The sequence below is a fragment of the Cucurbita maxima genome, unplaced genomic scaffold (genome assembly GCF_002738345.1).
Source record: "Cucurbita maxima cultivar Rimu unplaced genomic scaffold, Cmax_1.0 Cma_Scf00003, whole genome shotgun sequence".
NCBI lineage: Eukaryota > Viridiplantae > Streptophyta > Magnoliopsida > Cucurbitales > Cucurbitaceae > Cucurbita > Cucurbita maxima.
Window position 1 is genome coordinate 6,632,822 of NW_019272019.1, and position 18,760 is coordinate 6,651,581.

Consider the following 18,760-nt stretch of genomic DNA (forward strand, 5'->3'; position numbering starts at 1 on the left):
GCTATGTAAAATAAGAAACATATTTACAATGCAATAACTACGTAATTATGAGTCAAATAAACTATCAATTCTGAGGCAGTTAACCAACTGCTGAAGTTGTTTATGTACGGCAGGCACCCAAATTAGGTAAAAAATTAAAATTTTTAAATAATATACAATAAAAGAAAAGACCCCCACGTAAATGGAAGCTCCAAACGACGGAGTTTTGATATATTTATTTGAAGAAATAGGTTTGTGCCAACTCAGGTAGGGGAATATTAGAGTGTGAAAGTATTAATTAATTGGAATTAATAAGTAATGTAGCGTCCGGATATTTATTAAGAAAATTAATTTATTTAATTATGGATATGGGTAGTGGATGAAAAAAGGTGGATGAGATTCCTTTATGACAACAACCAAATGTACTCTCTTCTCCAACTTCCAACGAAAGCTTGTAACTACGTACAACCAAACGACGTGTCGGATTATATTTTTTAAACAAAAGTAGCAGTAAAATAGAAATAAAGTTTTTATGTTTTTTTTATTTTATTTTATTTTTTGTTTGGTAATAATTTAGTCACGGTCGAATAAATCTTAAAGTACACAACACATGATGACGTAATATTTTGTACCTTAACCACATCAAATTCTCTTAAATTTCTCTCCTTTTTTTTTTTTTTTTTTTTTTCCTTTTAATAGCCCAAACCAATTATAACATACAATAGAAATTTATACATGCCCTCTTTCAATTTTTCTTTTCTTCTCGTGGACTTCACCTAGATAGATACGATATAGAGAAGTTTTCATACTCGTGAAATCTCATTTTTAATGAATTATTTGAAAAATTGATTCCCAAATAATTAAAAGAATTGAAAGCAAATTAGAAAGCGTGGTGGGAGCTCAATAATTAAAAGCTTACTATTCCTTAAATGTTGCAAATATTCTCCAAAATCTTCATCTCAGCATCAATGTCTTAATAAAAACAGAGATAAAGATCACAAAATTTGTTATATATGAATTTTCATATAACTCCAACTGAACAACTTTGAAAATAATAATATTGAGAGTAGAAAAATAATGGGTGTTTTTTTTGGATCCTTGAAAATCTTAGCGGGTGGGATTTAATTTATATGCTTTTATTTAATGGGGGATGAACCGTGGGAATGGCTTGGGTTACTGAACATGGGTGTGGGGCCATTGCCCTTTGCAAGGACTTCTGGACCTGTATTGACCTTGTTATTTTCAAAAGCTATATATGGGGGAGAAAAGTGGAAATTGTTGAAATGGATGGGGGCAAAATGGGGATTAAGGAAGAAAAGTTTTGGGTTGAAAAGGACAGAGGAGATGGGGCATAGGCGCACATGGGGATTGTCAGAAATTAGGAGAATGCTAAATTATTTATTCCCTTTTTGACCAATAAAATATTTCTATTTTGTTTATTTGGAAAAATGAAAATAAAAAATAAAAGAGGGCATCTTCCATGGACTCGAACCCAAGCGACACCCAACCACTTCAGTATGAATCAATGAACGAAACAATCTCCACTTGTATATGCAATTCAAAACAAGTAGTGAATGTAAGAGAACGGGGAGCCATCAAAGTTCACATTCTGGTCTTATAGTTCTTATAATAATCTAGTTGCTTAAATAAGAAAAAAAACACGTGGCAAATATAGAAGCAGACAACTTTATTTGGATATGATTTAGTTAGAGTTTTGGGGGGGTGGGGAGGAGAAGAGGAGGAGGGATGAAAATAGAGTGGGCATGTGGTGGTGGGTTTGAATTGGCACTTCACTTGGTGCGCCAAAAGCAAAGATATAATGCACGGACATTGCACAAACTGTCACATTGCATTGCCCTTTCTCGCTCTTGTTTTGTTGTCTCTATCCCAAACGAGCTGTCAATTTCGAGTTCAAAAGGATATTCAAAATAAAATCCAATCCTTTCTTTTTATTCACGTACCCTGTCCACCACTTTTTGAATTTGATAATAATTCTATTGAAGACGGTTGGGATGTTTGGACTAATTAAGAAGAATATCATGAATTTATAAATAAGCATTTTGGAGAAACAAAAAAAATAGAATTATTTATTTATTTGAAAATGCCTAAAATTGAAATTGAAATTAAAGTTTGGTGTTTTTTTTGGAAGTAATTTGATTTGGTGGAATTATTTATTTACGGAATATGGACGAGGAGGAGTAGTAACGTAACTCGAAAAATACGCAGTCAGTACCAATAAAAAAGTAATAAATAGATGGGGAGCGTGGTAAATATAGAAGAAAACGAGGGGCATTTTGGACAGGAAAGTGTCTATAAAACCCTCCGCCATCACCCACGCATAAACTCCCCAACTTCCAAATCTCACATTCAATTTCAACTCCCCTCTTCCATTTTTCTCCCTTTCAAAACATGTCGGCCGGACTCGGAAAATGCAGCAAAATCCGCCACATTGTCAGGCTCAGGCAAATGCTCCGACGCTGGCGCAACAAGGCCCGAATGTCCGCTAACCGCATCCCTTCCGACGTACCCGCCGGACATGTGGCTGTCTGCGTTGGAACCAGCTGCCGGCGGTTCGTCGTCAGAGCCGCTTACTTAAACCACCCGGTTTTCAAGAAGCTTCTGGTCCAAGCCGAAGAGGAGTACGGGTTCACCAACCAAGGCCCGTTGGCGATCCCTTGCGACGAGTCGGTTTTCGAGGAAGTCATCCGGTTCATCTCCAGATCCGATTCGCCCAACTCGGGGCGGTTCGTGAAATTAGACGAATTTCAAACTTTCTGCCATATCGGAATCAGAACCGGCCTCGATTTGTGGCCGGAATCTCGGCCTTTGCTTCATGGGTTAGCCGAGAAATCCATCTGGTAATTAATTTTTGTAAAACGGTCCGAGTGAAAGCGAACAAGAACAAGAACAAGACGAACAAGAAGAACAAAAAACAGAATGGGGCGAGTCAAAGATCCAGATTTGAGTAACCCGAGATGGGTCGTAATTTTAATTAAATCTAATGTGGGGGTCCTTTTTTAATTTATTCGTTTTTTACTCCCCACATCCCTGTTGCCACATATATATAAAGAGGGCAAGAGGAGGATTATGGTGAGGGAGTTTTTGTAACCCCCCGGAGAATGCTTGTGGAGATGGCAAAAGTGGTGGAGGTATCATTTCACCGTGTCGTCCTGAGCTCGAATCGGAGTCGGGGCGAAACAGATGAGGAGGGAGAAGAAACCCGAAGGTGTTGCTAATTTGGCCACAGGTGTGCTTCTGTGTAAATTAATTGATTGATTGGGAAATTTGATGAACCAATTTGAAATGCGAGTATGTTAGTTTGTTTTGATACGGTTGTAACATGTGGCGGATATAAAATAAGCTGAAGCAGCCCAAATGCCCCATTTGCTGCTCTGTTTCATCATCTCAACTCCTAAAAAACTCCCATCTTTTTAATTATTTATTTCTTGTTTTTATTACATCACATGTCCTTCTTGTCTCCTACTATAATCCATGTCTAAGTTTATCACACACAGACACTGCTCCTACTCTTTTTTTCTTTTTTTTTTTCTCTCTGAAATTATTACCCCACTCAATTTTGAATGTAGAAGACTTAAAGATTAATTAGAGGGAGTGAACGAGCGTCTATCTATTAGTATAAAGATTGTTACGTTCTCGTTCTACTTTACAACTAATGTGGGTTCTCACAATTTAGTTCTTCTTTGGGCCTAGCGTCCTTGATAGTACAACGCTCGAGTCCGACTTTGATACCATTTTGTTAAGAATGATGCGCTGATACCATATTAAAAATGATAAATTTTGATATTTAAGAATAGCAAAATCGGTACTCTAATACCATGTTAAAAATGAGAAATATAATTAGGATTGAGAGTGCAACAAACATAGTGGGTTTCCAAACGTTTAAATAAAATAGAAGCTACAAACAAATACCTACAAATAAAAAATAAGAAAAATATAAACTAATTAAATATTATAAATAAAATAAAATATATGATTAGTAATATCTAAAATATATTTCATAATTAAAATTATGGTAATATATTCTTAAAATATTATATTTCAACACATCCAAGTCTAAATTTACAGTCATTAGATATTATTTTTTTTGAACTTTTCGTTTTTTACACATAAATGTTTTGTTTTGCATTTATATTAAATAGAGTGATGAGTATAGAATTGAAGATAGTGTGAGGGTGATAATTAATATAATTATGGTGGGTAATTGGTTAGTAGAAGGGCGTAGCGTGGTAATTATGGTAGTAACGACTAAGGAGCGCAATTTAAGGTACTCTACACAATTAATAAATACCAAAACAAAAGAAGAGGCATAATTATTAGTCTTAGGAATGCTCGTAACTGGGCCCCCATTCTTATGGGCCGTGGCATTGGAAAATCCCCAGTTGTTGTATGAGCCCAACTGGAAATACCGAAGCCCATATGTGACACAACCGATGAGACCCTAATCCATCTTGGGCTGTGCCTAATTTTTTATTTATTTTTGAATTCAATGTGTGGAGGAAGAAAAATGATAGAGAATTGAGTGGTTTGTTGTCGGTGTGTTTGATTGAAATGACCCCTAGAAAGTAGGGAAATTGAAGGAGAATATATGTAGAGCAATTCCGGAGTTCAAAGCGTGGGCAAAAGGTGCGTTGAGGCTAGTAGGCCATCAAGGGAATTGGAAAGGTGAAAAGAAAAAAGGTAAAAAAGTAAAAAAAAAGTGGGTTTTAGAAATGGATGAATGATTGGGACAAAGACAATAATAATAAGACAGCCTTAATCACGCTGCTGGTTGTTGGAGACACCCATGTATTTATGTTTTGTAACAGATCAAAATTCACTCATTTTTCTCCACAATTCTCTCCCCCATCGCCTTTATTCATCTCTCAAAATACGTGTTTTCGTTGTCCTCTTTGAATTACCCATCCAATGTTCAAAATTAAAAGGGAGTATAGATTGCATGGCCTTTCCTTCCCTTCCTTTCCCAATACTGCAGCTTCTAAAGCAGTGGGAACAAAACGACAGAGTAACAAAACAAAACAAAACAAAAAAAACAAGCGAAACGACAGTAATAATAATGGCAGGCTTCTGTTTGTGTAATGAGCGAAAGAAAAACTTAGCCATTTTTTGTTGTACACAGAGACAGAGACGAAGGTTTTGTGTTCTTATGGGGGGAGAAGCAAACAAAACTTAGGTGTGGACCAGGCAGTGCTTTTCCAGCAAATATCGCCCGTTTTCTTTTCCTCATTTTGATTAAACAAAACCCTAATCCCTAAACCTTGGAAGAAGAAGAAGAAGAAGAAGAAGAAGAAGAATGATGCGGTGGTGTTTGTTGAAGGCCCCAGATGGATGAGTTGTATTTAAACCCCTATTTATAATCCTATTTAAATTATGGCCCGCCCGTTTTCTTTTTTTTTACATTTCAAATCAACCATTCATACATAACCAGTCATTCATTCAGATGCAACACCCACACCGACACCACTGTTGGTTAATTCTACGTTGGTTAATTTATGAAATGATCTTGAATTTATAAGTGAGGAATACTATCTCTATCCATATCCATATATGAGATTCTTTATTTATGTTTTTATTATTATTATTATTATTTTAAAGTTAAGAATGTGAAAAGAAAAGGGAAAAAGAAAAAGAAAAAGAAAAAAAAGGTAGAGAAGGATGAGATGGACGTTGAAGTATGAAAAAGTGGAATTTTAATTAAAGAAGTTGAAATTTGCAGACGAAAACAAATAGAATCCAATGAGACATAATATAAAAACAAAACAAAAAAGAATCGCCATTTAATTTCAGACATTGCATTCAAACAGGATTTGTTTGTGTGGGAAAAATAAAAGAATTGTGGGATTCAAGCTGTCTCATGTAAACGCGTGGGTCCCACCCTATAATTTCATTGCCTCATTTTTTTTTTTTAATGTTTTAATTAACAAACCATTCTTTGGTCTCAAGTCACAAGCTTATTATATATTATATCCTTTTATTTTTCTAAACTCAAATTCTCTCCAATCATTAAAAAAACCCTTTTATATTTTCCATAATATTTAATTAGATTAATTGAACCCATAAGAAAAAAAAATAATAATAATAAAAGAAAAGGCCATCCGATTGAGTGTAGAATTGAACAAAATAGGTAGAAACAAAGATGTGATGGGAAAATATATATATATATATTTAAGACATTTAAATTTGATGAGAAGTCACATTAGAGAGATACAAAAGGACACAACAACGCTATCAACAATAAATAAAAACCATAATAATAAATATATATTTGTTTATAATTTTATATTGTATATGCACCCAAATTATATCGCATATTACCAAAATAATTAATTTAATTTCTTAGTAATATTTATAATTTAATGACACAATAAAAGTTGGATTAAAATTAAAGGAGTAAGAACACGTGTCGAGGAAGTATTGGATTAGGGTTGAGTATTTTAGTAGGTGGGAGGCGGATGATAATAAGCCATTTAGGAAGCATACATAATTAATATATCCCGTGTTTAACCCTTCTCGAATTGCCACAAAGAAATCATTCAGCAGGCCTTTTGCGTAATTTGACAGCTATACACATCATCAGTATTATTTGTATGGTAACTAATTTAGACGAGACATTAATGTTTGTAATTATAGTTCCCCCAACAACTACACTACACATAATGGAAGTTGAGAATTATTTATTTAATTATATGAGCTAAGCTAGGTTGAAAGGGACAAACATGGAATAAATGCAGCCAAATAGAATGAAGATGAATAAATAATGTGCGTATTCTTTTATTCTTATAATCCATACGACATTAACATGGGGGTTGGTGAGGTTGTTGATAATGTGCGTATTAATTAAGTTAATTAATCCTCTATTATTGAGGTAATGGTGGTTAGCTTGTTGCTTCATTTGGGGTACTATAGTATTGGATTTTGACATGCATCCGAACACACCCTCAATCCTTGCCTTTCTTAAGGATTCTTTTACCTTTTCTTTTATTTTATTCATTTTCTACATTAATTCTCAAAGCGGTGCGTTTTGGAGTGTGGAGTGCCGACGCTGTCAACTTCGATTAATAAAAGCAAATACAAAGGCATCCGGGGTTCACTAAACGTAAACGAAACGTGGTCGCTTTCGGTGACACGTGGAAAAGCTCCAGTTATTTTTTTTTATATTTTATATTAATTACAGAGGAAAAAAAAAAAAAAAAAGGGAAGGAAAAGTGGGAGAAGTGAAACGTGTGGGTAAGTGGGGACCACCGTGTCCACTTTCTCCTGTCATCGGATGCGCTGCTGCTCCACTATAATAAGAACGCAAATGCGAACGAGGAGGGCGTTTGTTTGATGGGGGCGTGGACCCCATCCACGCTCCATTGGGCCCCACTTTCGTTTCCCATGCAGTGAGTTCCACCTTAATTAACCTACGCCCTCTCTACCTTCTTCTTTTTCAATTTGACCTTCCCCTGCTTCCGTTTCCATTATAAATCACCGCCCTTTCATCTATTAATATGCATATAAATGGAGGGAGTGGGTAGGGAAAGGAATAATCATGTTGTCCAAATGGTGCAGGTGGTGTCTCCAGTGTCCAGGCCTTTAAATCTTCACTCTGTTAAACATACAGTCCCATGCAGGTTTTGACATTATTATTATTAATATTCTGGGAAAACTAAACAACCCATGAAAACGGCACCGTATTTGTATGTTTCAACCAGTATAGAATAATTTAGAAAATTTGATGGAATTGATCCACCCTGAAAATAAATGGGATGTTTGAGCAAATTGAGTAAAAAGATAATTGGGTTTTGGTTTTTTACCCGGTAGCCGAAAACGACAACAAATTGCTCTTCTTGGATACCCTTTCCTCTCCATTTTCAACGCAATCCAGATTTACTCTGTCTCTCTCTCTCTGTAATTATATTATGTTTTTTTATTTTATTTTCTCAATGGATGTGACCATTCAATTCAATGGATTGATTAGAGTGTTTATTCAATCAACCACCCCTTAATAACAAAACAATTTTATTTTCTAACCCGGGGAGTGGTCCTGATGCTAATACACAATTATATGCATGTATATATATATATATATATATATAGAGAGAGAGAGAGAGAGAGAGAGAGAGCGAAAACATGGCGTCAGCATTTTTGGGGTCATTAATTTTTTTAGTTCAAGGAATTGCTCCTACTTTCATTTTCTCATTAATTTCGAAGACAGAGACCGACTACGTGCTTCCTCAATTTAATCAATATAAAAATTAATCGTTAATTAAACCTAGTTTTGGATTATACACATGGTACCCGGATACAGATCCGGCTCCTTACATTGCTGACCGCAAGATCAGAGAGCATAAATTTGATGGTGTGGTGGGCCAGGCAGGGTAGCGGGTTTGACTCGGGGGGAAAATGGTCGGCTGTGATGGTGGGTGTAGAGTGAAAGCGGCGTAGAGGAGTGTAGCCCAAAGACGGCAAAATAACAAAGAAATGAGCTGTTGTAGAGAGGGGGAGGGAGTGACGGTGGTCCATAGTGGCAGCGTAATGTAAATAAATACTAACAAATCCAACTTTGTTAACCATCGGATACAGCTCAGCTGTAGCTTCCTCAGCAAAAGAGGCGCGGGAACTGGGAGGGGCTTATCCGTCATTATTCCTTTATTCCATGGTCAAATTTGTCTAACCTCCCCCGCCCCCCTCCTCCCTCTTTTCTATTCTTTTTCCGTCTGTCTTATTAAGAATATTAAATTTTATAATTCTTCTATAAATCATTTTAATTTCAATATAAGTTTTAAAAAATAAATTAAAAAAAAGGACAAGGTTTTTGGAGCTTTTACAACGTTCTGGCTTTTTTAGTGGACATACCGAGTCCGAATATTTTCATTTTCATCTCTCTCCCTCCCTCTCTCTCTCTCTCTCTCTCTCTCTCTCTCTCTCCCACCCACCCTCCACCTCCCGCTCCCGCTCCACTTCCGCCGTCGCGGTCGCTGTTGCCGCCGTCACTTTTCCTTCGCAGCCGGTTGCTGCGATTAACGATTCCTCGCTTTGGATCTTCATTGCCGCAATTTCAACTCCTTCGCTGTCTTTACTTTCACGCTCTCACTATTCCTTCTCTTAACCGAGTGTTCCTTTTTTTTTTTTTCCTATCTGATACGTCTTCTTTCAAGCTGCATTTCTATCAGTAAGTCGACTTCCAGTTCTTTTGTTTTTTTCTTTCTCCCTACTGATTTCTTCTCGAGCTTTTGCCTGCGTTTGTTTCCGGTTTCGAATTCAGATGACAGGAGCATCTGTTATTTGACTATGAATGTTCTGTTCTCGCAATCGCGATGTTTATCATTTCGGTCCTTTTTTCCCCCTTCTTTCTCGAATTTGATTCTGATTCTTAATTGTTTCTTCGATGGAAATATCTTCTTCTGTCGGTAATAACTTCCACTTTTTCTTCAAATTGAATTTGGTTCAACTGCGGAGGGATTTTGATTTCAACCCGGAATCCTGATAACCGTCTTTTTTATGGTGTGGTATCAGTGCATTTTACGCCGTGTTTATTGGTTGGATATTTTAAATCAGCACTATTAGTCTTTAACTAGTTTGGACCATTTTCTAATTCATTTGGATCTCGCTTTGCCTGAGAACACTGTTGATTCTTTCTTGTGTTGGTAAATTATATTTAGTCTTATCTTTTATTTTTTTAATAAAAGAATTCTCAATTAACTCCAACAGACGCCAATTGTCTTTTGGAGTCATTGATCTTCGTCTAGCAATGGTTCTCTGCTTAGATCTCGATGGTTCATTTACTAAACAGACAGTGAAGACATCGTTAACATGCATGCCTATCTGAATCATTTGTAGTCATTGAGCTTATTTCTGAATCATTCCACTAAATTTATCCGGTAAAATTATGGTTTAGCTTTCGGGAGATGAGTGGGGGAGTTTCTAACTGCCATCCTTTAAACTTCTTCCCCTTCTGGTGTTTCTGTGTAGCTACTTTTTATCCTGGTGTTGTTTGTCTCTCATAAATAGCATTTACACAGCGTTTGGACGTGGTCTGTTTTGTTGCTAAAAATGTGGGCTTAAAGAAATGAATTTCCATTTTTGGAACCTTATACTTTCATCATCAGTACCTGCAAAAAGTTGCGCAGTTACTTCCCTTAATCTGTGCCCACTTCCCTTATTTAAACTAGTTCATTTGTGCTCTCGATTATCTGGAATCTATGATGTATTTTTCTTAAAAAATTCTTTAGCATGAATACGCCATCGATACAATGTGTCATATAAAGTATTAAGTACCACTTCAGAAAAATCAGAACCAAGTACCACTATGTGATGATGCCATTAGGAGTATGGGATTAATTTTGACGGAATCTTGGTTTAGAGTCTCAGAGTGTTCTATTCTTTCCCTTTTATAACTCGTTAATTTACCTTTATGCAGCCTGGAATGGACCGACGAAGTTGGCCCTGGAAGAAAAAATCATCTGAGAAGACAGCAGAGAAGGCTAATGCTTCAGAGTCGGCTGGAAGTCAGGGTGATCAGGTAAAATTAGTAAAAACTAATCCCTCCAAACTCACCCCCCACCCACCCCAATTTTACCGCTTACTGTGGCTGTTCAGTAGTACTGTTATTACAACAATTCTCTTTGTTTCCCACAGTACTTTTAGATGATGGTGATGGGATTTAAATTTTTAATAGCATTTTACTTTTACTAAACTTGAACCAATTTTCTTAACGTATTTCCTTTCCTTCCTCGTTCAGGATGGTTGCAAAAAACCAAGTTATGTACAAATCTCTGTTGAGTCGTACTCTCATCTTACCGGTTTGGAGGATCAAGTAAAAACTCGCGACGAACAAATCCAGGCACTGGAGGATGAGATTAAAGAGCTCAGCGAGAAACTGTCGGCTGCACACTCAGAGATGACTACTAAGGACAACCTAGTGAAACAGCATGCTAAAGTTGCTGAAGAAGCTGTCTCAGGTATTATATATCTTTAGTTGATATATTGAGAGAGAAATTTTTTATTGTAAAATTAAGGTGATTGGAATTTTCTGCTTATTCTGTGTGCTTCGTTACGAACCAATGCCTTCACTACAGGTTGGGAGAAAGCTGAGGCAGAAGCTCTGGCATTGAAAAATCACTTAGAGACAGTGACACTTTCCAAGCTCACTGCTGAAGATCGGGCGTCACATTTGGATGGTGCTCTGAAGGAATGCATGAGGCAGATAAGAAATCTGAAAGAAGAACATGAACATACATTGCAAGAAGTTATTTTCACCAAGACTAAGCAGTGGGACAAAATTAAACTTGAGTTGGAGTCAAAAATGGAAGACTTGGATCAAGAACTTCTTAGGTCTGCTGCTGAAAATGCTGCACTTTCAAGGTCATTACAAGAACGTTCCAACATGCTGATTCAAATAAGTGAAGAAAAGCTACAAGCTGAGGCTGAGATTGAGTTGCTGAAGGGCAACATTGAATCGTGCGAAAGAGAAATAAATTCACTTAAATACGAATTACATATAGTTTCCAAGGAGCTAGAAATCCGTAATGAAGAAAAGAATATGAGTATGAGGTCTGCTGAAGCAGCCAACAAGCAGCACATGGAGGGTGTTAAGAAAATAACAAAACTAGAAGCAGAGTGTCAAAGATTACGTGGTCTTGTGCGGAAGAAATTGCCTGGCCCTGCTGCACTTGCTCAAATGAAGCTAGAGGTTGAAAGTTTAGGCAGGGAATATGGAGACACCCGAGTGCGGAAGTCACCTAGTAGGCCTCCAACTCCACATATGTTATCTGTGCCTGATTTTTCCCTTGATAATGCACTGAAATTCCAGAAGGAGAACGAGTTCCTCACAGAACGAATGTTTGCCATGGAGGAGGAAACAAAGATGCTTAAAGAGGCTTTGGCAAAGCGTAATAGTGAATTGCAGACTTCTAGGAGTATGTGTGCCAAGACGGCTAGTAAACTTCAAAACTTGGAGGCACAACTCCAAAATAGTAATCACCAAAGAAGCTCCCCAAAATCTGTTGTTCAGTATAATGCCGATGGCTTTTCATGCCAAAACACAAGTCATCCTCCCAGCGTGACCTCTATGTCTGAAGATGGAAATGAGGATGGACAGAGTTGTGCAGATTCTCTATCCACAGCGGCAATCTCTGACATTTCCCAATTTAGGGAGAAGAGAAATGAGAAAATAAGTAAAACCGAAAGTGGAAGTCACTTGGGGCTCATGGATGACTTTCTAGAAATGGAGAAATTGGCATGCCAATCAAATGAGTCAAACGAAGCCATCCTTGCTTCAGATAATTCAAACAATAAGGCGTCTGAAGTTGAACACCAGGAGTCCAATGATATCCAGTCGGAACAGCATCCGGATTCAAGTCCATCTACAGATGTTGTATCTTCTACTGTTGATTTGTCAACGGAGAGTGCTGATTCTGATGGATTGCCTTTGATGAAACTCCGATCAAGAATATCTATGATTTTTGAGTCTATTCCAAAGGATGCAGATACTGGAAAAATTTTGGAGGATATCAAATGCATTGTGCAAGATGCTCATGATGCACTTCAGCAACCCACCATCAGTTATTTTAGATGTGTTTCTGAAGTGCAATGCCCTGATACGACATGTGATAGGCAAGCCAATCCTGATGATGCTGGTTTAGGAGTAGAAAGAGAAATTGCTTTATCCCAGCCTGCTGCACACAATCAGCCTATGAACCAAGAGCTGGAAGCTGCCATCTCTCAAATTCATGAATTTGTGTTGTTCCTTGGGAAAGAAGCTTCCAGAGTTCATGATACGGCATCTCCAGATGGGCATGGACTGGGTCAAAAAATTGAGGAATTTTCTGCCACCTTTAGTAAAATGGTGCATGGGAACACAAGTTTGGTGGACTTTGTTATTATTCTTTCTCATGTTTTATCTGAAACCAGTGAGCTCAGATTTAGTTTCATTGGATGCAAGGATACTGATGGCGATACCAATAGTCCTGATTGCATAGACAAGGTAGCATTACCAGAGCACAAGGTTGTACAAGACGACTTACTGGACGAAAGATATACAAACGGTTGTTCTCATATTTCTAGTCCAACTTCTGATCTTGAAGTTCCTTGTGATGGAAATCTAGCCTCCAGCTATGAATCAAATTCCAGATTACCCAAACTCTCATCAGAGGACATTGAAGAGCTAAAATTAGCCAAGGAGAACCTGGCAAAGGACTTGGCAAGATCTAGAGAGGATCTTGAGGCAACAAAACGTAAACTGCAGGAAACAGAGCAGCTGTTAGCAGAATGTAGATCACAGTTGGTTTTTTCTCAAAAGTCAAACAGCTTGTCAGAAACGCAGCTGAAATGTATGGCAGAGTCATACAGGTCACTTGAAGCGCGTGCGGAGGATTTGGAAACTGAATTAAATCTTTTGCGAGCTAAATCTGAAGCTTTGGACAATGATCTTCAAGATGAGAAGAGGAATCATTATGAAGCTTTGTTCAAGTGCCAGGAGCTGCAAGAGCAACTACAGAGGTTAGTCTTGTACTTTTCTCTGTTGCATGAACAGCATAAGGCCGCCTATCTGTATATGCCAAACGTCTATAAGACTGTCCTAAATTTCAACATCCAATTTCCCATTTCATGCCTGATTTTATAGGTCTTTATCTGTCTTCATTTTAGTTGTCTCCAAGTCATTTTTCATCTCCCGTCTCATGTTGCAGGAATGAGGTTTGCGCTATTTGTTCTTCAGCAATTGATGGTCATCCCCAGAAGAGCCAGGTGAAGTTGAATACTCTTTCCTATTTTTAAATTGCTGTGACTCCCAGAAACGCTCTAGAATTACCATCATAACATTTTCAGGAATGAGAGTGAACAAAAGCAGTAACTTGTTCACCATTTTTCTTTTCTGGAAACACTAATGCAATATTTTGCTGTGTTCCCCTGTTCATTCTTGATTGTAATTTACAAATATCGTTCAAGAGTAGCAATAATTTGTTGGACTTTCTATATTGAACTTGGTGATTATTTTGTTACATTAGGAGATGGAGTTGAGTGCTGCTGCAGAGAAGTTGGCAGAATGTCAGGAAACAATTTTTCTTCTTGGCAAGCAGTTGAACTCTCTGCGACCCCAGCCAGATTTTGGTGGATCTCCATTTAGCGAGAGAAGTCAAAGAGGCGAAGAGTTTACCGAGAACGACCCATCTAAAAGTGGCACTAATCTGCTGGACATTGATCGGTCCGAAATGGATACCGCCACTTCTGCAATGACGCCCGTAGTCGGCGCAGAGTCCCCTTGTAGTGCTTCTGACGACGATGGAGGAAGCTCCTTGAGATCGCCTATGAAGTATAAACATTCGAAACACACGCCAACCAAGTCAAGCTCCTCTTCCTCCTCGGCTCCCACCCCAGAGAAACAGACTCGAGGATTTAGTAGATTCTTCTCCGCGAAAGGAAAGAACAACAGCCATTAGGGGCATGCAATTGTGTTGCATGATAATGTGATTCTGTTTAAAATATTTCATTCAATAATATAAAATAGATAAAAAAAAAACCAAACATAGACCTCTAAGATCTTTAGATGGGAGTCAGTTTTGGGAGCTCTATGTCATAAAAGTTAGCACATAAATGATGCTTTTCAAATCTCTCTCCTGGCTGCTGTACCTAATGCTGTACATTATATTCACATCTGTTCAATTTTCTTCTTTTCTTTTTGTGTTTCTCGCCCTTACGGTCTTGACTGTGGTCTTTCTGAACTGGAACACATATAATGCAAAGATGTTCTAGAAGGCTTAGCTTTCCTCCACACTCATCTTACCTACACTGCCTCTTGATGAAGTAAAACAACGCCTGTGCTTTGTTGTTGCAGCAACAGTTCTTGGGCGGGATTTGGGCTGGACTTTAGAATGATCGATTGGAAAGGGTATGTTATTGCAGGGATAAGCATAGGCCGTATTGATGAGTTGAAATGGGGGCTCCATGTGGGGTAATTTGTTCACATGCAACTCAGTTCAACTCAATCAATGACAGCTAAAACTGTGGTTCTTAGTTCAACCGTGCTGTACAAAACAGTACACTGTATGATACAGTTCTCTCTTAATTGAAAGTCTTTGACTTTATTATCACGTAGCTGAGATTGAGAAAGGGTGAAATGAAGCAACATCACTCCATTAATTGTTATCACATAAATTTCTATCTTCTTCCTTGAGAATACTTCCCATTTTTAACGAGTTATGCACGGACTAGATTAGAACTCGTTTCAACCGGTTCTTAAAAATGTGGCTCCATCTGAGTTCAAAAATGACATTTACAACCAACAGACTCCTGAATATAACTCAAATGACTCCCACTTGTTGGGACAAAAGAAGAAAACATTAATACCAGACTGGACTCGATTCATTCTCTTCTAGTTTAGCTCATCATTTGGATTGGATAGACTTATCCAAATTCCACACTAATGCAAGCTAAGCAAAGCATTGATGGATGGATGGATATGAAATGGTGTAACATGTGACAAAGATGTCGGTTGGATGCATATAATAGACAAATTAGCTTCAAAATTTTGCATACATTTATGAGTTGTTTGAAATGGATCGGGTAATGAAATAGACTATTAGAGAACGACCCATGTATTATTTTCTTGTTCTTCAACCATGATCCTTAGAATCGCTACTAATTGTTTTGTGTACGAATGAGTTGAAGAGCATTGAAAGGCCACTTTTTGAAGTGCATTATTTCAGTACATCTGTGTTTGGGATGAAGAGACAGCGCAGTAAATATGAAGCAAACCCCCCAGCTATTAATAATGCCTCTTCAAAATCTCATATCATAATGTTTCCCAAACAAATATCATTATTTTTTATTCCCTAAATTCAAGAAAATATTCATCAATTTTTTTAAGTAAAATACAATTTAGCCCTTCTTTTTTTATTATTATTATTATAACATGCAGTCCAAGATCCCTCCACCATTTTCGAAGAGATTTTATTTACTATAATATCATTCACATTACCTAATCTACCTCGAACCCACGTGCGAACTATTCAATATTTTTAGATTTAAACCACGCAATTGAGGGAAGGAAAACAAACATAAGGTCTGAAATCCTGCAAGGGAGACCCCTACAACCCACCCAACTTTCCGACATGTTTCCAACCTGACCCAACCCATATGAGTACAATACAAGTGCCATGAATTTTCCCCAAAGTAATATGGTTTTGTTTTTATGTGCCCGAAGTTATAATTTATAGTGAGGGATAATATTTATATTTTTATGTATACATTCTCTCTTTCTAAAAGTTGGATTAGAAGGCAACATGTTTTTGTTCAATTTAAATTTAGACCCATAAGTTCAAAAAAATTAATTAATAAATCCATAAAGTGACGTGGGAGCTACTTGATTTGATGCAATCACGAGCTTTGGTCTGTTGTTGATGATAATCCCAAATGTTTTTTTTTTTTTTTTTACAAATTTATTTATTTAATAGATAAAAAGAAAATGTATATTCTATGTTTGTTCAGTGAACTATACATTAATGATTAAAGGTTCATATACTCATAATCTTAACCACTCCCTCATTTCCACGTCTCTAAATCTTCTTCTTTTTGTCAAATATAATATATTAGTTGTCACATGAATGCTTGCTTATATATGAAATTATAAAATTGAAAAATGGGAGATTGGCATACGTAGAGAGAGAGAACGTTAGGAAGAGGACAATCAAATCTTGGTTCAACGTGGAAGTAACAGTGAAAAAGATTGGAAAGGACCATCAAACAAAAACAAAACATCGTATATAACCATCTTATTCTATCCCAAATGTATTCATCTTAGTCTATGTTAAAATTTGGTCACAATTTAAAAACATTTTAAAACTAAAACAATACTTTTATCATCGTAATCATAATTAGACACGATGTTAATACAATTTTAAACTAAATAAAAAGTCTTAAAATACATTAATGATATATCATATTTTAAATTATCATTCACCTGAAACTTGATTCTTCTCTATATAAATTTGCATCTTACCTTCATTACGAGGCCCATATTTTAATATTTCCTTGTCTTTTTTCTTCGTGTATGGTTTGAATTAAATTAATTATAAAATAATTATTGTAGAGATGCGAAAATGACATAAAATATGGGATTATAATAATTTTGAATCATATAAATGAATATATACAGAGAGAGGGTTAATTAGTTAGTTAAAAAAAAAAAAAAATCCTCAATATTCTAAAAATAGGGTAAATTAAAAGTGTTCATATTTAGAAAACTTTGATCCGAGCTTTAAACATGAGTGTATAAACGGTAAGAAAGGGGCGTAATTGGTAAATAATTTTTGGAACGGTAATTTGTAAGGACAGTAAATAAATAAAGAAAAAAAGGGCAAGTTTGGTAGAAGTACCCTAAAAGTCATTCCATGTTTAACCGGTGAAGAAGGCCCATGTCCCTACGCCTACTATTTGCGACTCCATCCCTCCGTGTATCCCACGCGCACCACATGTTACTTCCTCCCCCATCTTCATTCCTAACCGTCCGATCCTCTCTTATTTTTTATTTTGTTTTTACTTTGGCTCGTGGCTTGTGGCCCCCACTCACATGGGTTCCTGGAATCCGGAGGATTTTTTTCCTCTGCGGACTCCTCCGTCTGCACTTCCAAAGTTGTCCCCTCTTCCAAATTCAACCCCTCCTCTTTACTTATTTACAAATCGTAGAATTTGGTTAAATGGTCTTAATTATTTCATTATCATTACTAATAAAGGAATAAAGATACAGAGTTTAATAATCATTATTATTACTTTAATGCTCGTTTTTTTTGTAATATGTATAAAATATAATTAGGGAAAGGAAAGCGTCGGGCGGTGACAGAACATTCCCTGGCGTTTGGCGAGGGGGTAAGGGATTGGATTCCTTTGTAGTTTGTACAACAGTTTTAACGGCAAAAACGGTTGAGTTAATCGAGATAATCACAAACGTCGAGGCAGACAAAGCCCTTAAAATCAGCCACTAAATTTGTGGTTTAAAACAGAGAAACAAAAGCAATTACAATTTCATTTCCCCAAAACTAATTACAATTAATTTCAAACTCATCCCACATTTTCTGGCATTCAAATTCTCCATCAACTGTTAAAAATAAGAAACAAGAAGAGGTTATATGGCAGAGAAGCAGTGGTGCAGCTTCATCATTTTGGCCAGAACAAAAAGGAAACTAAGCCTATGATATATATTCTAATAATAATAAGATAGTAATACTTCATCTAAGCGTGGAAGTTAGGGACTGAAAGGAGTGTTCATCGCAGGGAATGGTGAGGCCCATGTCATGATCGAACCCAAATTCGTCAGCGGCTTGTTGGAGCAAGATTTGAAACTGAGGATGATTCAGAAATGTGATGGGGACGATGTATCTGCTTCGATTTTCGCCCACGTACACCACGAAGTGTCCTTTGGGGACATCCAAAGGGAGCCCCGCTAAGTCGTCGTAGTGCTGGTGCTGCTTTCGCCCCATGCTGGAGCAGCGCTTGATCATCTGCTTCAGCACCGCCGTCTGTGGCATTTTGGTAATGCCCATTGTTGTTGGTGTGAGAAAACAGGGGATTGTGGAAAGTGGAGAGCGGGTTGTGGGGGGATTTATTGTGGGAGAGAAATAGAGAGAGACAGGGCCGAGGGGTATTGGTTTATGACAGAGCACGGGTGTTTTGGGAGAAGTGAATGACATGTATGCACCCAAAACGGCCCACCCCCTCTCATTTTTGCTACTCACTTGGCCCCTCCTTTTTTTTTTTTTTTTTTTTTTTTTTTTTTTTTTTTTTTTTT

The 18,760-nt window shown here is 37.1% G+C and overlaps 3 protein-coding genes across 3 annotated transcripts; 2 read left to right on the plus strand and 1 right to left on the minus strand.

Annotated features, from left to right (window-relative positions):
* The first annotated feature begins 2,294 nt into the window (after nt 1-2,294).
* On the plus strand, nt 2,295-3,312 carry LOC111476970 (auxin-induced protein 6B). Its single transcript, XM_023120856.1, has one exon. The coding sequence runs from the start codon at nt 2,389-2,391 to the stop codon at nt 2,839-2,841; it is 453 nt and encodes a 150-aa protein (XP_022976624.1). The 5' UTR covers nt 2,295-2,388; the 3' UTR covers nt 2,842-3,312.
* Nucleotides 3,313-8,795: 5,483 nt separating this feature from the next.
* LOC111475179 (filament-like plant protein 4) lies at nt 8,796-14,657 on the plus strand. Its single transcript, XM_023119826.1, has 6 exons — nt 8,796-9,151; nt 10,400-10,501; nt 10,721-10,940; nt 11,058-13,479; nt 13,668-13,725; nt 13,986-14,657. Exons 2-6 carry the CDS (start codon nt 10,406-10,408, stop codon nt 14,415-14,417), a joined length of 3,228 nt encoding a protein of 1,075 aa, XP_022975594.1. The 5' UTR covers nt 8,796-9,151; nt 10,400-10,405; the 3' UTR covers nt 14,418-14,657.
* Nucleotides 14,658-17,982: 3,325 nt separating this feature from the next.
* On the minus strand, nt 17,983-18,603 carry LOC111476445 (auxin-responsive protein SAUR50-like). Its single transcript, XM_023120104.1, has one exon. It carries the CDS (start codon nt 18,513-18,515, stop codon nt 18,201-18,203), a length of 315 nt encoding a protein of 104 aa, XP_022975872.1. The 5' UTR covers nt 18,516-18,603; the 3' UTR covers nt 17,983-18,200.
* Nucleotides 18,604-18,760: the final 157 nt, after the last annotated feature.